Source organism: Rousettus aegyptiacus, unplaced genomic scaffold (genome assembly GCF_014176215.1).
Source record: "Rousettus aegyptiacus isolate mRouAeg1 unplaced genomic scaffold, mRouAeg1.p scaffold_m13_p_16, whole genome shotgun sequence".
NCBI classification, from domain to species: Eukaryota; Metazoa; Chordata; class Mammalia; order Chiroptera; family Pteropodidae; genus Rousettus; species Rousettus aegyptiacus.
This window is the reverse complement of record NW_023416291.1, coordinates 41,492,365-41,511,944: the sequence shown is the minus strand read 5'-3', so window position 1 is coordinate 41,511,944 and position 19,580 is coordinate 41,492,365. Positions and strand designations below refer to the sequence as shown.

The 19,580-nt window shown below is 51.0% G+C and overlaps 1 protein-coding gene across 7 annotated transcripts; it reads left to right on the top strand.

The window, feature by feature from the left end:
* The first annotated feature begins 1,373 nt into the window (after positions 1-1,373).
* IL12RB1 (interleukin 12 receptor subunit beta 1) lies at positions 1,374-17,568 on the top strand. Of its 7 annotated transcripts, none has more exons than XM_016166656.2 (16): positions 1,376-1,567; positions 2,323-2,385; positions 3,271-3,397; positions 3,920-4,089; positions 5,329-5,468; positions 7,698-7,731; positions 8,172-8,297; positions 9,044-9,126; positions 9,957-10,194; positions 11,987-12,154; positions 12,880-13,017; positions 13,350-13,505; positions 13,625-13,814; positions 14,673-14,775; positions 15,098-15,179; positions 15,891-16,178. In XM_016166656.2, exons 1-16 carry the CDS (start codon positions 1,507-1,509, stop codon positions 16,052-16,054), a joined length of 2,043 nt encoding a protein of 680 aa, XP_016022142.2. In that variant the 5' UTR covers positions 1,376-1,506; the 3' UTR covers positions 16,055-16,178. The 7 variants fall into 7 exon arrangements, with proteins under 7 accessions (XP_036089819.1, XP_016022111.2, XP_016022142.2 ...); XM_016166651.2 differs by having other exon boundaries at positions 14,670-14,775; XM_016166634.2 differs by having other exon boundaries at positions 1,378-1,567; positions 13,680-13,814; positions 14,670-14,775; positions 15,891-17,568.
* The last annotated feature ends 2,012 nt before the right edge of the window (positions 17,569-19,580 follow it).

Below are 19,580 nucleotides of genomic sequence, written 5' to 3'. Positions count from 1 at the left end.
CAGCGTCTGAATGCATCTCTTCACTTCAAGTGGTCAGGGTGCCTCTGGCCTAATTTTCTTCATCTGTGATATGGGGCTTATGATGGCATCTCCCGGGGAGGAAAGTCTCAGGATTGTCAAGAGGGGCCATGGGTTTGCCCCTGTCTCCAACTGTCTCTTCCATCTTTCTTCACGTGTCTTTCAATCTCTGTCTCTATCTTTGCCCCCTCCCCAGGCCTCATTCATTGGTCCTGAAACCTTCTCTGCCCCTTGGGCTGGCCTGGGCCCCACTGTGCTGCTGGTGAAGGCTGCTCTGTGTGGGATCACGGGGTCCCTGTCCCCACTGTGCCAGGCCTGGAACACTGCCTCTTTGTTCCCATGGCTCTGACCTCATGGCCTGTTGGACGCCTGACCCTGGCTGGCCCAGCTGCCCCTTCAGGACTGGGATCCTTAGAGGAAGGACCTCCTTCCTGCCCACCTGGGTCTCAGTTTCCCTGGATGCTCCCCCCCAGCAGAGACCCTCGTCCTGCTCCTCAGTCCTGATGGGTTCTATGAACTTTTTTTTTTTTTTTCAAGCGAAAATCACATAACATAAAAAGAACCATTTAAAAACATATTCAGTAGCATTTAGCGCATTCACTATGTTGTGCAACTGGCACCTGTATCTAGTTCCAGAGCATTTCCTCACTACGAAAGGAGACCCTGTCCCCATGAGCAGTCGTTCCCCATCCCTCCTCCCCCAGTCCCAGATAGCCACTAATTTGCCTGTTCTGGACAGTTCATATCAATGGAATCATGCACCATGTGGCCTTTTGTGTCTGGTTTTTCTCACTCAGCATCCTGTTTTTGAGGTTCATCCACGTAGTAGCATGAATCTTCTCCACAGACGTTTTGAGCCTTTGTTGACAATGGAGAGAGTGAGACACTGAGACCTCCAGAGGCCGAGAAACAGACACAGAGAAAAGACTAATTTGACTCTAAAGGAAGTAGGGAGACTCTCTAGGGTCCTCTGAGGCTAGAGTTTGGGGAAATAGGGAGGTGGGCATTTTGGGGGTCTCAGCATACAGCAAGCACCTTGTAAAAATTTGTTGGGATAGTGACCTCAGATCTCTAAGGACACTGAGCTCCATTCAGCTCCTGAGTCTCAGCGAGGGCTGGAGACCCGGCCAACGGCACAGAGCTTCAGGTCATCCATGGGGAGCTGGTACCTGGTGTTCAGCTTGGGTCTGGGGCCAGCAGAGCAGAGCTCCAGACCTGGGGCCCGGGTCTGACTTGCCGCATAGGTACATTTGTGGCTGGGATGAGGCCACGACCACCATGGTTCTGACTTCCTGGGTTTCTCTTTCATTTTGACTTGCCTGGGAGGGGCCATGACACCTAACCTTTTTTTTTTTTTCTTCTTTAAATCTTCCTTTTAGTTTTCTTTCTTGCTCAGCTTCAACGTGTTCTAGGGTGAGGACAGGGTGTTTGGGGCCTTGCCGGTGGCACAGAAGCTTGTCCTGGGCCACAGGCCTCTGCGTGGACCAGATGGGGCAGCCAGTGGCCAGGCTGGTCCCCTTCCTCCTCCTCCTGCTCCCCCAGCAGGGCGGTGAGTCCCACCCCAACCCCCAGAGGCTACAGCTTTTCTCGCTAGGGGGAATGTGTGTGGAGGGCCTTGGACCTGGGTTCCAGGATTATTTTCTTTGTCTTTGTGCCTGTCTTTCTCTCTATCAAATGGATAATTAGTGATCACAGCTTTTGGGGTCAGACTTGGGCATCTCCCTTCTAGTCTTGATTTTGTCTTACGTGGAATGGGTTGGATCTTTGACTCTTTCCCAGAGTTCAATGAGAAATAGCTTAGGAAGGGATAATGAACAGATATGTATATGACGGGTATACCTAACATAGTATTTACTACATATTCTCCCTCCATCCTGTGGAATCGAGTGAAAGAGGCCCAGCCTCCCTGTGGATAAACTGGATTTGAACTCTTCTTCCAGCTCTGCTGTTGCTGCTGTGTAACCTTGGGCAACTTTTTGCCTCTCTGAGACTCAGTTTCCCTCTCTATATACTAGGGATTAGCAAGGTTTCAGGGTTTTTGAGTGTCAAGCAGGGCTAGAGACTAGTGACAGGGAGGGGGCCATGGAACCCTGGATTGCTTTGGAGGTGCAGCCTTAGAGGTTGATGGCTGGCTGGATGGGTGGATAAATGGGTGGGTGGATGGATGGATGAGTAGGTGGGTGGGTGCACAGATGGGAAAGTGGGTGGGCAGGTGGATGGTCACTTGGGCAGTCCCCAGGCTGAGCCCCTCTCCTTATGCAGTGAAAGGCCAGGACTGTTATTATCTCTTTGTTGTATTTACAGCTGAAGCCTGCGGTACCAGCGAGTGCTGTTTTCAGGACCCACCATATCAGGATGTAGACTCAGGTTGGGGCAGTTCCCCATTGTGTTGGGGGGGAGGTTGTGCTGGGCTCTGACTGATGAATTCCTAGCAGCCCCTCCCTTACCTCCCTCCTGCCCAGCCAAAGACTCGGGCTCACCTGAGGTCTTGGGAGCCCCAACCCAAACTCTGGTGTTCTGGAGCAGTCACCCTCTCTGAGCTTTATTTCCTCCCTAATGGGGTCACAGAGCCGGAGTCTGAGTCTGTTTGGATTGGTCAGCACATGGGGCTAAGCAGTTGTAAAATATTTTGAAGTTTTAATTCCCCCCACCCTGACGCAGGCATTGCTGCAACATTTAGGCTTGTAAAGCGCACCGCTCAGGGTCTGCCACTGAGCAGGCGTATCATCTACTGCTTTGGTCAAGAAATTTTTACTGAGTACCTATTATGTGAACACACAGTTTTAGACATGAAGGAATCAGCTGCGGGCTCAGCTTTTTTTCCCTGGGATCACAGCCTCATGTGGGAGATAGGCGACAGACCAATAAATGCAGATACTGCATATGATGACAAGCACAGAGCAGAGGGCGTGGTGAGAGATGGAGAGGAAGAGGGCTGCTTCTGGTTGGCTGGTGGTGGGGGAGGTCACACTGAAGGAGAAACTGGAATGTCAGGATCTGGGGGAAGGGCACACCGCGTGCAAAGACCCTGCGGTGAGAGTGAGCCTAGTGTGTTTGAGGACCCACGAGGAGGCTGGTGTGGCTGGAACAGGGAGAGCTGGGGAGATGGCAGGAGACAGGCGGGAAAGACACATGCTAAGAGCCATTCAGGGTGTGGTGACACTAGATTACATAAGTGTCACAAAGATTCATCCTGAGGGTGTGTCAGCACAGAGACCCCTTCCTTACTCTGGTGTGTTCTCAAACCTCCAGGATCTTCTCTAGGCTCAGCCTCGGGCCCCAGGAACCTGAACTGCTACCGGATATTTGGTGCTGGTTACGAATGCTCTTGGGAGTATGAGGGCCCTACGGCTGGGGTCAGCCACTTCCTGAGGTGCTGGTGAGGACAGCTCCCAAGACCCCAGACCCTCACCCACCATCCGGCCCTTGCCGACCCTGTACCCCTGCCCTCAGATGTGTGATTGCAGCCCAGGGCTGGTCCTTGCCTCTCCCTGGGCTTCAATTTCTCATGTGAGCAGGGAGGGTAGGGCTGAATTGTGGAGGGGAGACTCGCCTGGGTGGGCATCCAGGTTGGGCAGCAATTAGGGTCCCTCTAGGTCTTCCTTCATCCTTACCCTCTCACTCATTCATTAGTCCATGCATCCATTCACCCATTCATTCATTTCCTCCTTCCCTCTGTAACAGCTTATGTTGGGAGATTTGGGGTCCCCCAAACCCTTCAATCCCAGGCTGATTTCTAAGGAATCCCCAGGCATATCTCTAAGGAATCCCCAGGCAGAAGAAGAGTAAAAGGAGCAGAGAAGGATGCAGAGATGTGATGCACACTGTCTCCTGTGGCTGCTGAGACGTTCTTGGGTCCACTAGGACCCCAGATTCAGCACGAACACTTTCCTTTCCACAGCCTCGGGCCCAAGCGTTGCTGCTACTTTGCTGCAGGCTCAGCCACCAAGCTGCAATTCTCTGACCAGGATGGTGTATCTGTGCTCCGTGCTGTCACACTCTGGGTGGAATCCTGGGCCATCAACCGGACAGAGAAGTCACCTGAGGTTACCCTGGAGCTCTATAGCTCTGGTCAGTACCCAGTTCTCTTCCTTTTCTCTGCTGCCCCTTTCTTACTCAGAGATGCCTCTGGTCCCTAAACCTAGACCTGGGGGGATTCTGGGCCCCTGGCAAGGGGCTTGAAAATCCCAGCCATTTACATACCAAATACTATTGTGTGACTTGGCAGAGTCTTTAATGGTCCCCTTACCTATCCCTTACTGACGGACACTCAGGTTGCTTCTTGATTTCTCCTTGACACCATAAGGGTGCCAGGACCCTGCTGAGTTTTTAAACTCTGTTTTTATGAGTCAACGACATTCATTTAACATATAGTCATTGGGCTGCTACTGGGTACCATGCTGAGCCATAGGGGTCATGGGCAAGGTCAATGGAGATCCTAGGGCTGAGACTAGGGTGAGGTGAGTGAGGCACCACCTTGGGCACAAAATTTTAAGGGGATGCCAAAAAAATATCCTCATAGTCATATAAACAACACTGTAATAAAACATTTTTAATAATCAAAATTAATGCAAAAACATCCATGACAAACAAAATATCAAAATTTTAAATAGAGACAGGACTCGACCTTGTATTTGTACAACTTTTCGTCACTCAGTTAACCCTAAGCTGGCCCTGCCTCTGCCATCATGGAGCTTAGATTCAAGTGAGGGTGATGGATGAGGCATAATTAATGTACTTGAGGAGACACTGCTAGGAGGTAGATCGAGGGAGGCCTCCAGCGCGATCTGCATCCTGAAGGATAAAATAAATCCAGCAGGAAGAAAGGTAGGGAAGTGCGTTCCAGGTGGAAAAGTGTGTTCCAGGTGGGGAAGTGTATTCCACAGCGAGTGCACAGTATGACAAGATGCAGAAAGAGTGATAGATGTCTTTCCTTAGATCAGGCTCCTTGAAGTGGGTCTAAAAAATTCATGAGATTGTCTTAACAGTTCTCCAGAGAACTGGAATCAATTAATTGCTTTCTTTTCAGCAATTGACAAAAGTGCCTGCCTCACCACAACTTCTGTCAGCAATGGGTGCTAATATTTTAAAAATCTCCTCACTAAAAGGATCCTGTGTATAAATTTTGACTTTGACCCATAGAGTCCCAGGCTTAGGTGGGAACTGCAGGGTGTCCCTGACTCATGTTTGGGAAACTCGGTTGGCTACCCTGGGCTGGGTGGGGGCATGGGCAAATTTTCTGAAAATTTCAGGACCAACAACTCACATCCATGCTAACTTCTCCTCCCCAAACCCCATCTCTGCTTACAGTTAAATACGACCCTCCGCCAAGAGACATCAAGGTGTCAGGGTCAGCAGGGCAGGTGCGCATGGAGTGGGAGACCCCAGCCCGCCAGGATGGTGCTGAGGTACAGTTCCGGCATCGGACACCTGGCAGCCCATGGAAGTTGGTGAGTTTGTTTTCCAGGTCGCTGGTGGGCACAGGCCTCCCCGAAATCAGTGTTACCATCGTTACATCTGTCATTCTTCCCATCTTCTCTCCACTCGTGCTCCGTGTCTAGCCTCTAAGGTCTCTCTGACATGCAGCTCTGATTTCGACCTCCCTATTACCTATAGTAGGGCATCCTCATCCTCAGCCAGCCAGGTGCCCTCACTTGCCTTGTGCTTCCTCTGGCGCCCTCCCGAACGGTCGTCATTCTCTAGCCATGCCCTGGATTTCCAGCCTCCTTGCCTTTGCACGTGAAGTTCTCTCCACCTGCTTGCCTCTCCCTCCATATGAGCACATGTGAACCCAGCCCATCTTCAGAATCCAGCTCAAGGGCCACCTCTTCCAGGAAGCTGCCTTTCCACCCATTCCTCCCTTCTTTTTTTAAAATTGAGATATAATTGACATATAACATTATATTAATTTTAGGTGTATAACTTAATGACTCAATATTTGTACATAATGCAAAATGATCACTGTGATAAGTCTAGTTAACTTTGACACCATGTGTAGTTACAGGTTTTCTTATTCTTGTGTTGAGAACTTTTAAGGTCTATTCTCTTAGCAACTTTCTAAACATTACATCCTAAGGACTTGTTTATTTTATAACTGGAAGTTTGTACCTTTTGACCCCCTTCACACATTTTGCCTACCCTCCCACCCAACTCTCTACCTCTAACAACCACTAATCTGTTCTCTATAAATCTGGGGTTTTGTTCATTCATTTTATTTTTATTTTTATTTTTATAGTCCACATATAAGTGAGATATGTGGTAGTTTTCTTTTCTGGCTTGAGTTATCTCATCATAATGCTCTCAAGGTCCATCCATGTTGTCACAAGTGGTAAGATTTCCTTTTTTTATGGCTGAATAATAATATTCTATTGTATGTATGTATATCACATTCTCTTTATCCACTCATTGATGGACACCTCAGTTGTTTCCATGTCTTGGTTATTGTAAATAATGCTGCAATGAACATAGAGGTGGCTTTGTCTTTTTGAGTTCATGTTTTTCCTTCAGATAAATACCCAGAAGTAGAATTGCTAGATCATACAGCAGTTCTACTTTTGGTTTTTGTGGAACCTACGTATTGTTCTCCACAGTGGTCGCACCTATTTGCAATCCCACCAACAGTAGACGAGGGTTCCCTTTTCTCCACATCCTTGCCAGCATTTACCATCTCCTGTCTCTTCGGTGATACACATTCTGACACGGATGAGATAGTATCTCACTGTTGATTTGAGGTGTATTTCCCTAATGATTAGTGATAGTGAGCATCTTTGATGTACCTGCCGGCCATCTGTATGTCTTCTTGGGACCTTCATTTATTCTTCAGCTACTGCCTATTTCCTGCTGTGTCCCCCCACAGCCCCAACAGGATAAGCCCGTGCCTACAGGAAACCTCAGCCTTGACTCAATCCCCAATGAGCCCCCAGTGTGAGAGAGACAGAGACCCTGAATCTCTGACCTGGGGCCAGTCTCCTCCTCCCTCAGACTGAGAGCATCTCAAGGGCAGGTAGTTGCCTCAGCTTCAGCCTCGTCTTCCCTTCGAATGTTGTGCCCCTTCCTGAGCCTCAGTTTCCCCATCGGGTGAATGGTTTTGGATCAATCAGTGGCAGGCAACATGGGACCTCTCTCTATGTTTTATTTCCAACCCCTTAAGCGCACTCTGCAGTAGACCCTCTCAGTCCCCTTTGTAGATGAGGAAACTGAGGCTCAGGATGTTGGGAACCTCTCTGAGTCACATGGGGAGGGTGAGGCAGGCTGGGTCAGGGTTCTCCCGACCCCCAACAACACAGACAGACAGATTTTGCCTCCTAAAATAATTTTTTAAGAAATCGTAAAATAAATTTTGCCCCCTAAAATAATTCTTTTAAATAAATATTTAATTTTGGAATGATCTTAGATTTTCAGAAAAGCTACACAGAAATACAAAGAGCTCCTGTTCGCACTATCACCCAGCTTCCCTCCCGCTAACGTCTTATATTCCCAACTGAGACGAACAGGGTACATAACCAAGCTCCGGAGGCTGTTAGAAGTCACCCATTTTCCCAAGAATGTTCTCTTTCTGCTCTTGAATCCAGTCTAGGATTCCACATTGCGCTTAGTAAAATAATCGTTTAAAATTTCAAAAGAGCTAGTATTTTCAATACCAAAATGTAAAACTATGTATAAATATGGTCTTGTTCTAGGGTGACTGTGGACATCAGGATGATGCTGGCTTCGGTGAGAATAAGAATAGTAACAGCAATGGCTGCAGCAACTTAGCATTAATTGAGCACCTACTGTGTGCCAGGCCAGTTGTAATTTCTTTGTATACCTGTTGGCCTGCCCCGTAGTTCGGTATTGGATTATTCCCACTTCACAGGTGAGGAAAACTAAGGCTTGGGGGTGAGGCCAAAATCACATTTCAAGGCACGGCCTTCCTGGGACTCGAACCCAGGACAGGGGAAGAAGAGGGTGATTCTCAAGGCCCTAAGAGGACATGTCTTGGCCTGTTCCTGCCATGTCCTCAGGGCCCAACACACAGTTGGCTCTTAGTAAATTCATGTATACAGTTGGCACTCAGTAAATGCGCTATAGCTAAGTGACCAGTGCCATGCCCTATGTACCCCGGGTGTGAGACATCAAGCCCTTGCCCTGATGTTTGGCCTGTTTTTCCCCAGAGTCATGCCTTTGTCCCCTGGAGATAGACGCAGCCCAGGAATTTCAGCTACGGAGGAGGCAGCTTAGGCCAGAGGCCCCAGCAAGTCCCTGGAGCAGCTGGAGCAGCCCTGTGTGTGTACCCCCTGGTGAGAGCACCCAGAGCCACCAGAAAAGGGGCAGGCATTAGAAATATGGCAGCAGGTATTAGAACTAAGGCAGCAAGTGTTAGAAACAAGGTGACAGGTGTTCAAAATAAGGCGGGGGCGAAATTAGTGAAAATTAGTGACAGATGGTCATAAACAAGCTTCGCTTTGTGAAGTGTAGTGAATTCATAATCTAAATAGAACACATTTATCAGTCTTCCTCTCCTTCCAATTTGTTTGGTTGGTTTTGTTCTTTTAAAGCGACACAAGGAGTTGATGGGTGAAAGTGGCTGTATCATGAAGATATTTTCCCAAATAAAACAGGAAGCTAGAGCCAGGACGGCTCAGGAGTAGAGATGTGGTGTGGTGGGGGGGGGGGGGGGAGTGGGGGCGGTGGGCAGGGATGGAGTGACTGTCAGCATCTGTCCCCAGCCCTGCCAGCTGGGGCCTCCTCCTGCCCCAAAGGATATCTGCTGGGAAAAAACTCCAAGAGTTGTTTTCAGATTTTTCTTTCAATTGTGGTAAAAAGCACCCAACATAAAATGCACCATTTTACCCATTTTTAAGTATCCAGTTCCATCACATTAAGTATATTCATGCTGTGAAACATATCTCTGTTTTCAGATTTGGAAAAGTATTTAAGAACCCCTAAAATTTTGTGTTTCGTGGGAGGGAAGGAAAAGGTCCCGGGTCCCCATCCAAGGCACCCCCACCCCCTCTAGCATCACCGTCTTGCTGTCTCATGGCAGAAATCCCGCCACAGCCTGACGTGAGGTTCTTGGTGGAGCTGCTTGGCTCAGATGGGAGGAGGCGAGTGACCCTGCATGGGCAGGTAATGGGGCTGTCACAGGGCTGTGCGGTGGCCTGGGAATGGGGAAGAGGGGACAACAGGCTGGAGGGGGTGGTATGCAAGTGGGAGACAGAAAGAGACAAGATGTGGAGGCGGCAAGGACTAGAAGGACTGTGTGTTTAACTAATGGTAATGGGGAGCCATGGAGGGTGTGTGAACAGAGGAGAGATATGGCTGGACTCAGATATTCATAGGCTCCCTCTGGCTACCATCAGGGAAACAGACTGTGGGGCTCTGGTGGACGTTGGAAAGCCAGGAGGGGTCAATAGTGTTGATATGGATGAGAGATGATTTCTTCGAAGTCCCCTAAAAAGCCTATTTAGTATAGTCTAATTAACCCCATTTTACAGAGAAGGAAACTGATGCACAGAAGGAAAATTTCTTGCCACAGCCAGGGGCAAAACCATGATATTTTACTCACTGGCTTCACCATAACTGACTCAGCCAGGTCCTCAATGGGCCATCATAATAAGTCTACAGGGAAGCTCCTTTATTTCCAGGGTTTTCTCTCATTTGAATTCCATAGGGAAAATTTCCAGGCTTGAGGTCAGCAGGTCCAAAGATGGAAACTTTTTTTTCCTAGGGGGTTTTGCCAAATTACTGCTCCCAAATAAAACTCAACGTGCCCTGTGAATGCCAGTTTCCCAGCAGCCTTGCCAGCATCTAGGTTTATTATTTTTTAAATTTTTGGTGCATGTTGTTGGCTGTGGTCTGTGGATGAGTCTGTGTTCATGGACTGTGCCCTGATGTCTACCCACGGGGACAATGAGCATGTTTAGGTCCCCACAAGCCATCTCTCCCACTGATGACAGCTGCCCCAGATCCAGCTTCCAGAAGGCTGCCGAGGGCCCAAGTCTCACGCAGAGGTGACCTACCGCCTCCACCTACACATGCTGTCCTGCTCGTGTAAGCCCCAGGCCACGAGGACCCTGCGTCTGAGGACAACGCTCATCCTCTCGGGTGCTGCCTATGACCTGGCTGTCATCTCCTGGAATCGCTTTGGCCCTGGCCCCAACCAGTCATGGCACATTCCTGCCCATGTGCACACAGGTGCCTCCTCTGGTGGGGGAGGGTCATGGGAGGGCCCCTCAGAGCTGAGCACCTACACCGAGCCTCAGCTAGAGTAGAGTGAGGCGGGTGTTTAATTTAGGGGTGTGTCGAAAGTCTGTAATCAAGATACATAATATTATAAAGCAGCATTTAAAAAAAAGTTCTCACTGGCAAACTGCGGCCCAGGCCAACTGCCTGTTTTGAAAATAAAGTTTTATTAGGACAAGAGGCAGGAAAAGGGTATGGAGAGTGATGCGGGGTCATGCAAGTACAGAGTGGATTCTATTTTTATTTAAAATCTTGATATTTTGTTCAATATATGTGCATTATATATGTAACATATATATTTAGTATATGCATACGTTTGTATATAAAACAAAAAATTAAGATTTATATTTATGTATATATATGCATATACAAGGATATATTTTATCGAGGTGAAATTCACATAGCAAAATTAACCATTTTAACCTGCACAGTCCAGTGGCATTTAGCGCATTCACAATGTCGTGCAACCACAACCTCTAATTCCAGAACATTTCCATCACCCCAGAAAGAAACCCCATCCCCATTGGCAGTCACTCTCAACCTCTCCTCCCCCAGCCCCTGACAAGCACTAATCTACTCTTTATTTCCATAGCTTTGCCTGTTCTGGACACTTCACATAAGCAGAATCGCACACTATGAGGCTCTTCGTGTCTGGCTTCTCTCACTCAGCATCATGTTTTCAAAGTTCATCCACGTTGTAGTGTGTCAGTCAGTGCCTCAGCCCTTTTTATGACTCATATTCCATTGCGAGGATGAACCACGTTTTGTTTATCTGTTTATCCACCGATCAGCATTTGGGCTGTTGCTACCTTTTAGTGATTATGAATAGCACTCGTCACTTACTTTTGCATTTATTTTAATATTTTAAAAAGACTGTATTAAGACAGCGTTTATCTTGATGAGCCAGTCCTCCTCCCTGCCTCTTTAAATTTTGTGCCTGAGACGAGCGCCTCTGTCACCTCACCTGGTCCCGGCCCTGCTGAGCACCCAACAATCTTGTAAGGGCAGGGCTGCTACGATGATGCCCACTTCAGAGCTGAGACAACTGAAGCTCAGACAGGTGAAGCCACTCGCCAGGGTGTCACAGCAGCGAGTCCACCAGCCCCTGGTCTGGTTTGGGCCCTGGCCTGGCTGTACGACCTCGAACCAGTGTTTCTCCCTCTCTGAGCCTCAGTTTCTGTATCATTGGCGTGATCATGGTCTCAATGCACAGCAAAGTGGTGCCTGTAAAGTGCTTGGCACTGGCCTGGTGCATACAATCAGTGCCCAATAAATGGTAGATGTCACCAGAACTGGAAGCAGCACCCACCTCTCTGAGGTTGCTGCAGACACCCTTGTTCTAGGGAGTGGGAGAGATGCACCCAGGGGACTGAGTGGGTGCGTCCTTAGCCTCTGAGTTCTGGTCAGGCCCCACCCGCTGATGGGTGAGACAGGTGGGGGTGGCCAGGCATCTGCTGAAGCGGGAGATACCCATCAGGCTCGTGTGGAAAGTGTGTCAATCTAGGAAGCACCGATGGGGACATCCTGGCAAAGAAGCTGTGGTCAGGCTCGGGGAGGACTCCACTCGTTCAAACAGTCCCTCTGTCTCCTCTGTGCCCAGCCCCACCCTGGCAGCCTCCAATGTGGGGAGACAGTATACTGACCCTCCAGGCCTTGTGGGGTGGGGCTGGGTGAGAGGGCCACAGGCGCCTTGTTGGGGCGGTCTGCGGCAGCTGTGCTGATGTGCCTCCCTGTTGCCTTCCAGAACCAGGAGCGCTGAACATCAGTGCTGAGGCCAATGGGACCACTATGCATTGGCCAGCCCAGGCCCCGGGCCTGACGTACTGCATCGAGTGGCAGCTCCACGGCCAGGACGGAAGCCCTGCTGCCTGCACCCTGACCGTGCCTGAAGACTGGGACCCTCCTGGAACAGGTATCATGACGGCGATTGCCCTCCTTCTGACTCTGTGTTCTTCGTTAGAGCTCCTGGTCAGCTCAGACCTATAGGAACTGTTCCTGTAGAGTGTCTGAGACCCAGAGAGGCCTTGCTGCTTGCCTGAATCACACAGAGATGGGGACAGGTAGAGACTCGGACCCTCCCCCCCATGTAGGCTAGAGCCTCCTGCTGCGAACCTGGGGTGTCAGGGCTCACCCCTGGGCAGGTAGCACCCGGGCGGGTAATGAGTCTCACATTCCAGGGTGTTTCCTAAACATTTACTCTCTTCAGGAAAAGTGGTAGCTAGCAAGATACTGGTGGCAAATTAATGAAGCCTCTGGAGGGAAAAAGGAGGTGCCATGTGGCCCAGGCAGCCTCTCACTATTTCACTTCCTGCCGTGGCCCCAGGAAGCCTCAGCCTCAACCTGTCCCTCAAAGAGCCCCCAGCCTGGGGAGACAAAGCTGAATACAGATACTTCTGTCCAGTGGAGTCCCATGGATACAGATACTCCTCTCCCATGGAGTAGGACTGGGTTGGAGGGGGGAGGGGCAAGTTGGGGGGAATAAGGAAGAGATCCTGGAGCAGGGGACTTTGGTGCAGAAGCTTTTGAGGCACAGGTAGGAGTACTCTAGGAGCTCCTGGCAGATGGCACAGCCAGAGCAAAGGTATGGAGGTGGGAACACAAACTATTTACTGGCCTGACCATTGCTAATCTTCCCAGCAACCCACCACTGGAGCCCAGCGTCTGGGGCAATGGGGCAGAAGGCCTGTTATCTTATCACCATTTTTGCCACTGCACACCCGGAGAAGCCCAACACATGGTCCCGCGTCCTGTCTACCTATCACTTTGGGGGCAATGGTGAGTGGTTCAAACCTTCAGGGTGGTCTCCCTGGAGGACTCAGCAGTGGCCTCAGCAGTGGGGTCAGGAGGAGGGAATAAGCATTTAGAGGCACTTAGCGCATGTCAAGCCCTGGCCAAGAGGCTGGACAAGTAGAGTTGGCTCAATCAACTCCTAAGACACCCTGAGAGGTGTTGCCCATTATAGATAAGAAACCTAAGGCTCAGAGAGGGGGAGTGACAGCACCTGAGGAGTGAGCTAGGATTCTGTGGCCAACGTTACGTGGGCAGTGCTGGGGTAGAAGTGCTCGGCCAGAACTCGGAGTGGACCGTGACAATGGCACTGGTTGCAGCCTCGGTGGCGGGGACCCCGCAGCACATATCAGTGAAAACGCTCGGCCCAGACTCCGTGTCTGTGGAGTGGACGCCGTCCCTGCTAAGCACCTGCCCCGGCGTACTGAAGGAGTATGTCATACGCTGCCGAGAGGAAGACAGCAACCGGGTGTCTGGTACGTGGGGCAGGACAGGCCTGGCATGGGGAGGAAGGGGTCTGGGCTTGAGTTCCATCTTGCTGTGTGACCCTGGGGACCTCAATGCACCTCTCTGGGTCTGCTTTCTACCACCTGAGCCCAGCCTCCTGAGTATAGGGGATCCAGGGAACCATGGCTGCTTCCCCTCTGCAGAGCTGCCTGTGAAGCCCACAGAGACCCAGGTCACCCTTGGTGGTCTGTGGGCCGGTTCAACCTACAGTGTGCAGGTGCGAGCAGACACAGCAACACTGAGGGGCGCCTGGAGTCAGCCCCAGCGCTTCTACATAGGTGAGTGGGGCCCAGGGATAGGATTCAAGTATTTACCCAGCATGCACTGCCCCATCCCACCTGCATCTGCAAGCAGTCCTGCCCTCCATGCTTCGCCCTCAGGAGACAATCCCAGCCTAACCTGCTCCCACTGCCTCCACCAGCCTCATACCCTACAGCTTCCCCTCTTGCACTTTCTCTCAACTCCTGTGGCCTTGCTAATGAGGGCCCCTCTGCCTGGAATGTTTGCTCTTCCTGTCATCAAACTCCTATTCATACTTAAAAACTCAGCACAAAAGCTCCCTCTAGGTGTCCCCCAGCTGTGACTGCCCCTCCTCTATACTGGACACCTTGAGGGTGAGTGGGGGTGTCTATGTCTGGCTCTGCCTTCTCCCTCTGCTGGGGGCTTCTGAGAAGAGGAAGGAGCACGGGGACTATTTATCGAGTAAATGAATGAATGTATTTGAATGAATGAGTGTCTTTCTCATCACAAAGATAAGGAGGTGGGATCCATTATCTTGGGGTGTGTGGCTTTGAGAGATCTGGAGACTAAGTGATCTCTGTTCCTGCCATTGCCTCTGCCCGTTGTCCTTGCAGTGAAATCTGGTCCCAAAATAATGTAAAAATGAGTCAGGCTTGGTGTGGGGTGGGCAGCTCTGGATCCAGCATTGCCTGGGTGCAAGGCCTTTATCCCACAGTCACAGGCAGGTGGGTCCCTTGGTCTCCCACTTCACAGACAAGGAAATTGAGGCACTGTGGGGCCCATGGTGTGCCAGGATCAAAAGCAAGTTTATGGAGGGCCTGGCGCACCCAGCTCCTCCCCCAGCTGGAGGCAGGAGGGATCCCTCCCCTAACCCAAGCTCTCCCACCTCCAAGAAGTCCAGGTTTCCAAGTTGTTCGATTTGTCCATTGTCCTCATATCTCTGGGGAGCTTCCTGAGCATTCTCCTCCTGGGCGTCCTTCTGTACCTCAGCCTGAACAGGTAACTTGCACCCTCTCCCTGACATGACACCCTGACAATAGCTATAGTAACAGTAATAGTAATAATAATAACTGCTCACACAAAAGAGATTTGTGCCCACTTTACACATGAGGAAACTGAGGCCCAGATGGTCAGTGCAGCCAGCAGGGAGGGCAGAGCTGGGATGTGACCCCGGGTCTGTTGGACTCCTAGACTCCCGTCCCCCAATCCAAATCCTCACTCACTTTGTAACCTAATGAGGGTGAAAAAATAAGTCAGAACAATGAAACGGTAAGAACAGACAGAACTTCTGCCCTGCTGACTGGCTCTCTGCCCTCACCAGGGTCTTGCGGCATCTGTGCCCGCCCCTGCCCACACCCTGTGCCAGCACCGCTGTCGAGTTCCCCGTCAGCCAGTGGAAGCAGGTAAGGGTTTGTTTTCTAGTTCTAGGTCCTGTTTATTGGGCCTGTACTCTGGGCCAGGACTCTGCTGAGTAATGGCCACATATTAACTTATTTTATTCTACCCTAACCCACTGAGGCAGGGACTCCAAAAATATGTCCTATTTTATAGATGGGCAAGGAGAGGCCCAAAGGGGAAGCTCGCACGGGCCATTTCCTAGCAGCGGAAATGGAACTCAGAGTGGCTTCAACCCAAAGGGAACCTGATGGAAAAAATTCCAGGGTGGTGGGCTTCCTGCATGGCTGGATGCAGGAACCAGGGGTCCATCTCTCTATGCTGCTGTCCTCCCCCCAGGCTTCTCTCCCAGGCAGGCTCAGCCTTCCCTCACAGAAGAGAAAGTCCATTTTCCCCATTAACTGGAGGAAAACTACAGGGCTATCACTGATTGGCCCAACATGGGTCACATGCCCACCCATGCTTATGACGGGAACTAGGGGGCTGGAGTGCTCTTGATTAGATGGGTCGGGATCACATGGCCGATCACGTCAACTATGAGAAAAGCAGGGGCAATTTTCCAAAAAGAAATTGCAGGGATGGGGAGTCCTTCCAATGGATCTTCAAATTGGTCTCAAGATTTTAGAGAATTTAGACCTCAGGCACCTGGTCCTCCCCATCCTTATGTGGATGGGAAACAGCACCCCACATACAGCTTTGGCCCCACCCTCCCTCTACAGGCTTGGCAATGGCCCAGCCCAGCAGACTTTCCGGAGGAAGAGGAGGAGGAGTCCCCAAAACAAGCTCTGGTGGTGACCATGCCCTGGGACAAAGGCGACGGGGCGGACCCGGACATGCCCGGGCTTTTCGAGGACAAGATGGAGCTGCCTCAGAGTGCCCTTGAGCCAGCCTTAGACACAGAGCTGCCCTTGGAGGACAGGAGATGGGTACAAGGACACCCCAAGGCTGGAGGTCTGGGACTCAGTGGGCAGGACAGTCTGGAAGACAGCCCTGCCCAGGTGGCTGGACTGCCCCTGCTCCTGGGAGACCTGATACAGAGCCCCAGGTCTGGTGGCTCTCGGCATGTAAGCCTGGAGGCCTGAGGGAGAAAAGGGAACGTCCACCTCATACGGACAGGAAGACTGACGATCGCAGTCACGGCGGCTGATTACTGAATGCTTATTGCATAGTCAGACTGCCCTGTCCAGTCACTCGCATATCTGAGGTACATGGCTGTCCTGTTTCATAGATGTGACCACTGAGATGCAGAAAGGGCGAGTGGCTGACGTGAAGCCACATAACACAGGCGGGAGTCGAACTCCAGCCAAGTGGCCCAGACCCCATTCCCACATCCCAGACTCTCCCACCATTGTCCCTCCCCCCTACTCTGTCCGGCACCTGTTGCGACATGTCATGTGAGGGGAACCCTAAAAACCACCACGAAACAAAAGCTGCTACACAACCCTGGGCCTGATATCCATGGGGCAGGGACGGGCACTGTCATTGCCTGTTGGGGTGCAATAAACTGGAGGGTGGCCCAAAGGAGGCAAAACTGATCCCAGGGCCCTGGGCTGGGTGTCCGATCCCAGCAGTGCTGGATGTGGAGTCTGGGTGCTCGGCTCCCCACCACACTGCAAGGTCTCCAGGCTTAAAGGATCTAGGTGAGGAGAAAGGAAGGGGGTCTCTAACATTCTGTGAGAGATGAGGGCCCCTTCCCTGGCCTGTCTCTTTCCCTATAAGATGGGGGTGTTGATAATGTTAACCCCTCATAGAGCTGTTAGAGGGTCTAAGCCTTAATAAATGAGCCTTCTCTTGGGTATCTTTCCCGTGGCTGAAGCATGAATTCCTGCTCAAAATCCCTAAATAGGAACTGAGAATTCATTCGTTCATTCATTGCACATGCATTTTTAAATCTCCCTTTCTGGGCTCCGCCAAGAGCACCCAGTCTGGGCGAGACACAGCTGGATGATCACTCTGCCAAGTCAGAACTGGGCAGGGAGAGGGACAGCTCCAGGGGGAGTGAGGTTGGGTCTTCCCCCCATAACAGAAGCCTTGGTTGGCCCCCCAGGCCCGCCCCTCCCAGGAGTCGGTTGTCCTCCAACCGGGGCTCAATCCTCCCTCCTTTTCACACCCATAGTTCAGCAAGCAGGATCCGTGCCTCTGACTCTCATACACACCCTGACACCCCAACCCTGAATCCACTGCTTCCTGTCCCTTCCTCGCCTGACCCCGCCATCCTTAAATGAGTTGTCGCGGATTCCCTCTGTTGCCACCAGGTGGCAGCAGCGGCGCATGTCTCTCCGGCCCAGACCTTTCCGCTCCCTCCCACCTCCCACCCGCCGCCGAGTTTGCAAAACGGATTTTTCCGGTTTAAAAACGGGATGATGGGGGCAGAGATTACAACTCAGAACCACAGAATTTTATGGCAAAAGGAGTGAGGCCTCTGCGTGAGTGATATCAGGCAGCCGGTACGGCCAGGAGGAGAATGGTCCATGCCCTGACCCGCTGGGCGGAGTAGGCAGTTTCCCATCTACGCGGTTAGATGGGAAACACCGAGACCTTAGCCATGGGTCTCCAGCTACACGTGGCTGCTCACTGTTCCTCTCTTGGATTTGCCTCGTCCCACCTTTTGCACAAGCCGTGCCCTCAACCAGGCACACTCTCCCTGAAGGTGCCCCTCCTCATTCCTGAGAAGGTGGCCAGGGCAGGTGGACAGACAGGAGAGGTTGCTGGGTTAGAAGCCTCATGAGAAAGACCAGAGTTACCTGACGCCCTTCAGGTCCAGAACCCTCCATCCTGCCCCCCACAGTGGAGCCTCCAGAGAGCTAAATGTTCCTATGCCAACGGTCTCAATCTTGGGCCCACCCAGTAGCACAGGACCCAGTTTGGTGGCCCTTGGGAGTTGGCTGAAAACTTACACCCAGGCAAAGTCTTCTGGATTCAAGGAGCAGGAGTTAGATGTTTACTGAGCACGGCCCGGAGCTCTTGCTGGGAAAAGGGACACCCTGCTTTCATGGGAGAAGGCTGAGCCTGTCTTGGAGAGAAGAATGCACGGAGGACAGCAGTACAGAGATGGGTCCTTAGTCCCTGGATCCAGCCATGCCTGAAGTCCACCACCCTGGGATATTTTTTTTCCATCAGGTTCCCTTTTCGTTGAGATACTTTTAATTCTGTTTCTGCTGCTAGGAAATGGGTTCCTCTTTGGGCCTCTGCTTGCTTGTATAATATGAAAGAGTTCGAAGCACTTGTTGGTGTCCTTGCCTCAATGTGTTGGAAAACACTGCTTAGGAGAGCCCTGGTCTAGTGTTTATTGAGCACTTGCTGTGTACTCATTATTCTGGGCTCCTCCGAGTGTTGATTCCTCAGCTCATCCCAGCAGCTCCAGGAGTCAAGACGGTAGTAGACGTCACTTCACGATTTCATTTATTCATTGATTCGGGAAGCCAGTGTTAAGCACCTACTGTATACCAAGCTCTGTCCTGCACAGGTCCCATCATGAAGGCTTCCTGGTTGGGAAGAGAAAGGAGATGCTAATCTAACCATCGTACAGAGTTATCATAAACTTTAGGAGAATAACAAGTTAAAGTGTGAAGAATGGGAGAAAGGGAAGGTTTCCTGGAAGAGGTGGTACTAGGCCAAGATATTGAAAGTCCAGAACAGCAAGAGCAAAAGCCCCGAGGCAGGTGTGCTTGGTGGGAATGGGTGACAGGGAGCTAGAGGTCACAGCCCATGGGGCTGGAGGCCAATAAGTTTATTATTAGGCTGGGGTGGGAGTGTTCTAGAGTAGGAGAATTGAGACCAAATTTGTGACTTGTCCAGATTCTTTCTGCTGTGGTTCATCCTGGAGCACATGACTCAGCTTTGCTGGCCCCGGTGTTCCACCTGTAAAATGGGTAAAGCGACCTCTCTAGAACTCTTGCGCCCTCCTCACCTCCTCTCCTCTATTTCTGTCTTGGGCTGACTCTCCCTTTCACCATGGCTCCCACCGTGAGTCAGGGAGCCCGTCTCCATCAGGGAGAAAGGCTGCCTCAGGTCACCTCCTCGGATACCCTGCTTCCTCTGTCTCTCTGGGGGCTTCTGGGTTTGGTCAGAAAGAGGCATAGTCTTTACCTCTGCCCTCAAGCCACGATGGAGCTGGGGCCTCAAGGGCTTCTGGCGATAAGGGAGATGGACTGCAGGAGATGACACAAAATAGCTCTACACCCCTCAGATGCCAGGAATGCCCTCCCCACATTTGGACGCCTTGGCCCATTCCTCCTGTTTTTTTTTTTTTTTTTAAAGATATATTCACGTACTATACAGATTACCCGTTTAAAGCGAACAGTGGCATTTAAGCACATTCACAATGTTGCGCAACCATCACCTCTATCTAGTTCCAGAACATTTTCATCACCCGGAAGGAGACCCTGTCCTCATTAGCAGTCACTCCC

What these genes read in the sequence shown, in the direction of transcription:
- IL12RB1 (XM_016166615.2), top strand. Translation starts at nt 1,507, where the DNA reads ATGGGGCAGCCAGTGGCCAGGCTGGTCCCCTTCCTCCTCCTCCTGCTC. An exon ending in CCTGCTCCCCCAGCAGGGCG is followed by an intron (nt 1,568 to 2,322) that starts GTGAGTCCCACC and finishes TTGTATTTACAG; the next exon opens with CTGAAGCCTGCGGTACCAGC. An exon ending in TCCTGCCCATGTGCACACAG is followed by an intron (nt 10,195 to 11,986) that starts GTGCCTCCTCTG and finishes GTTGCCTTCCAG; the next exon opens with AACCAGGAGCGCTGAACATC.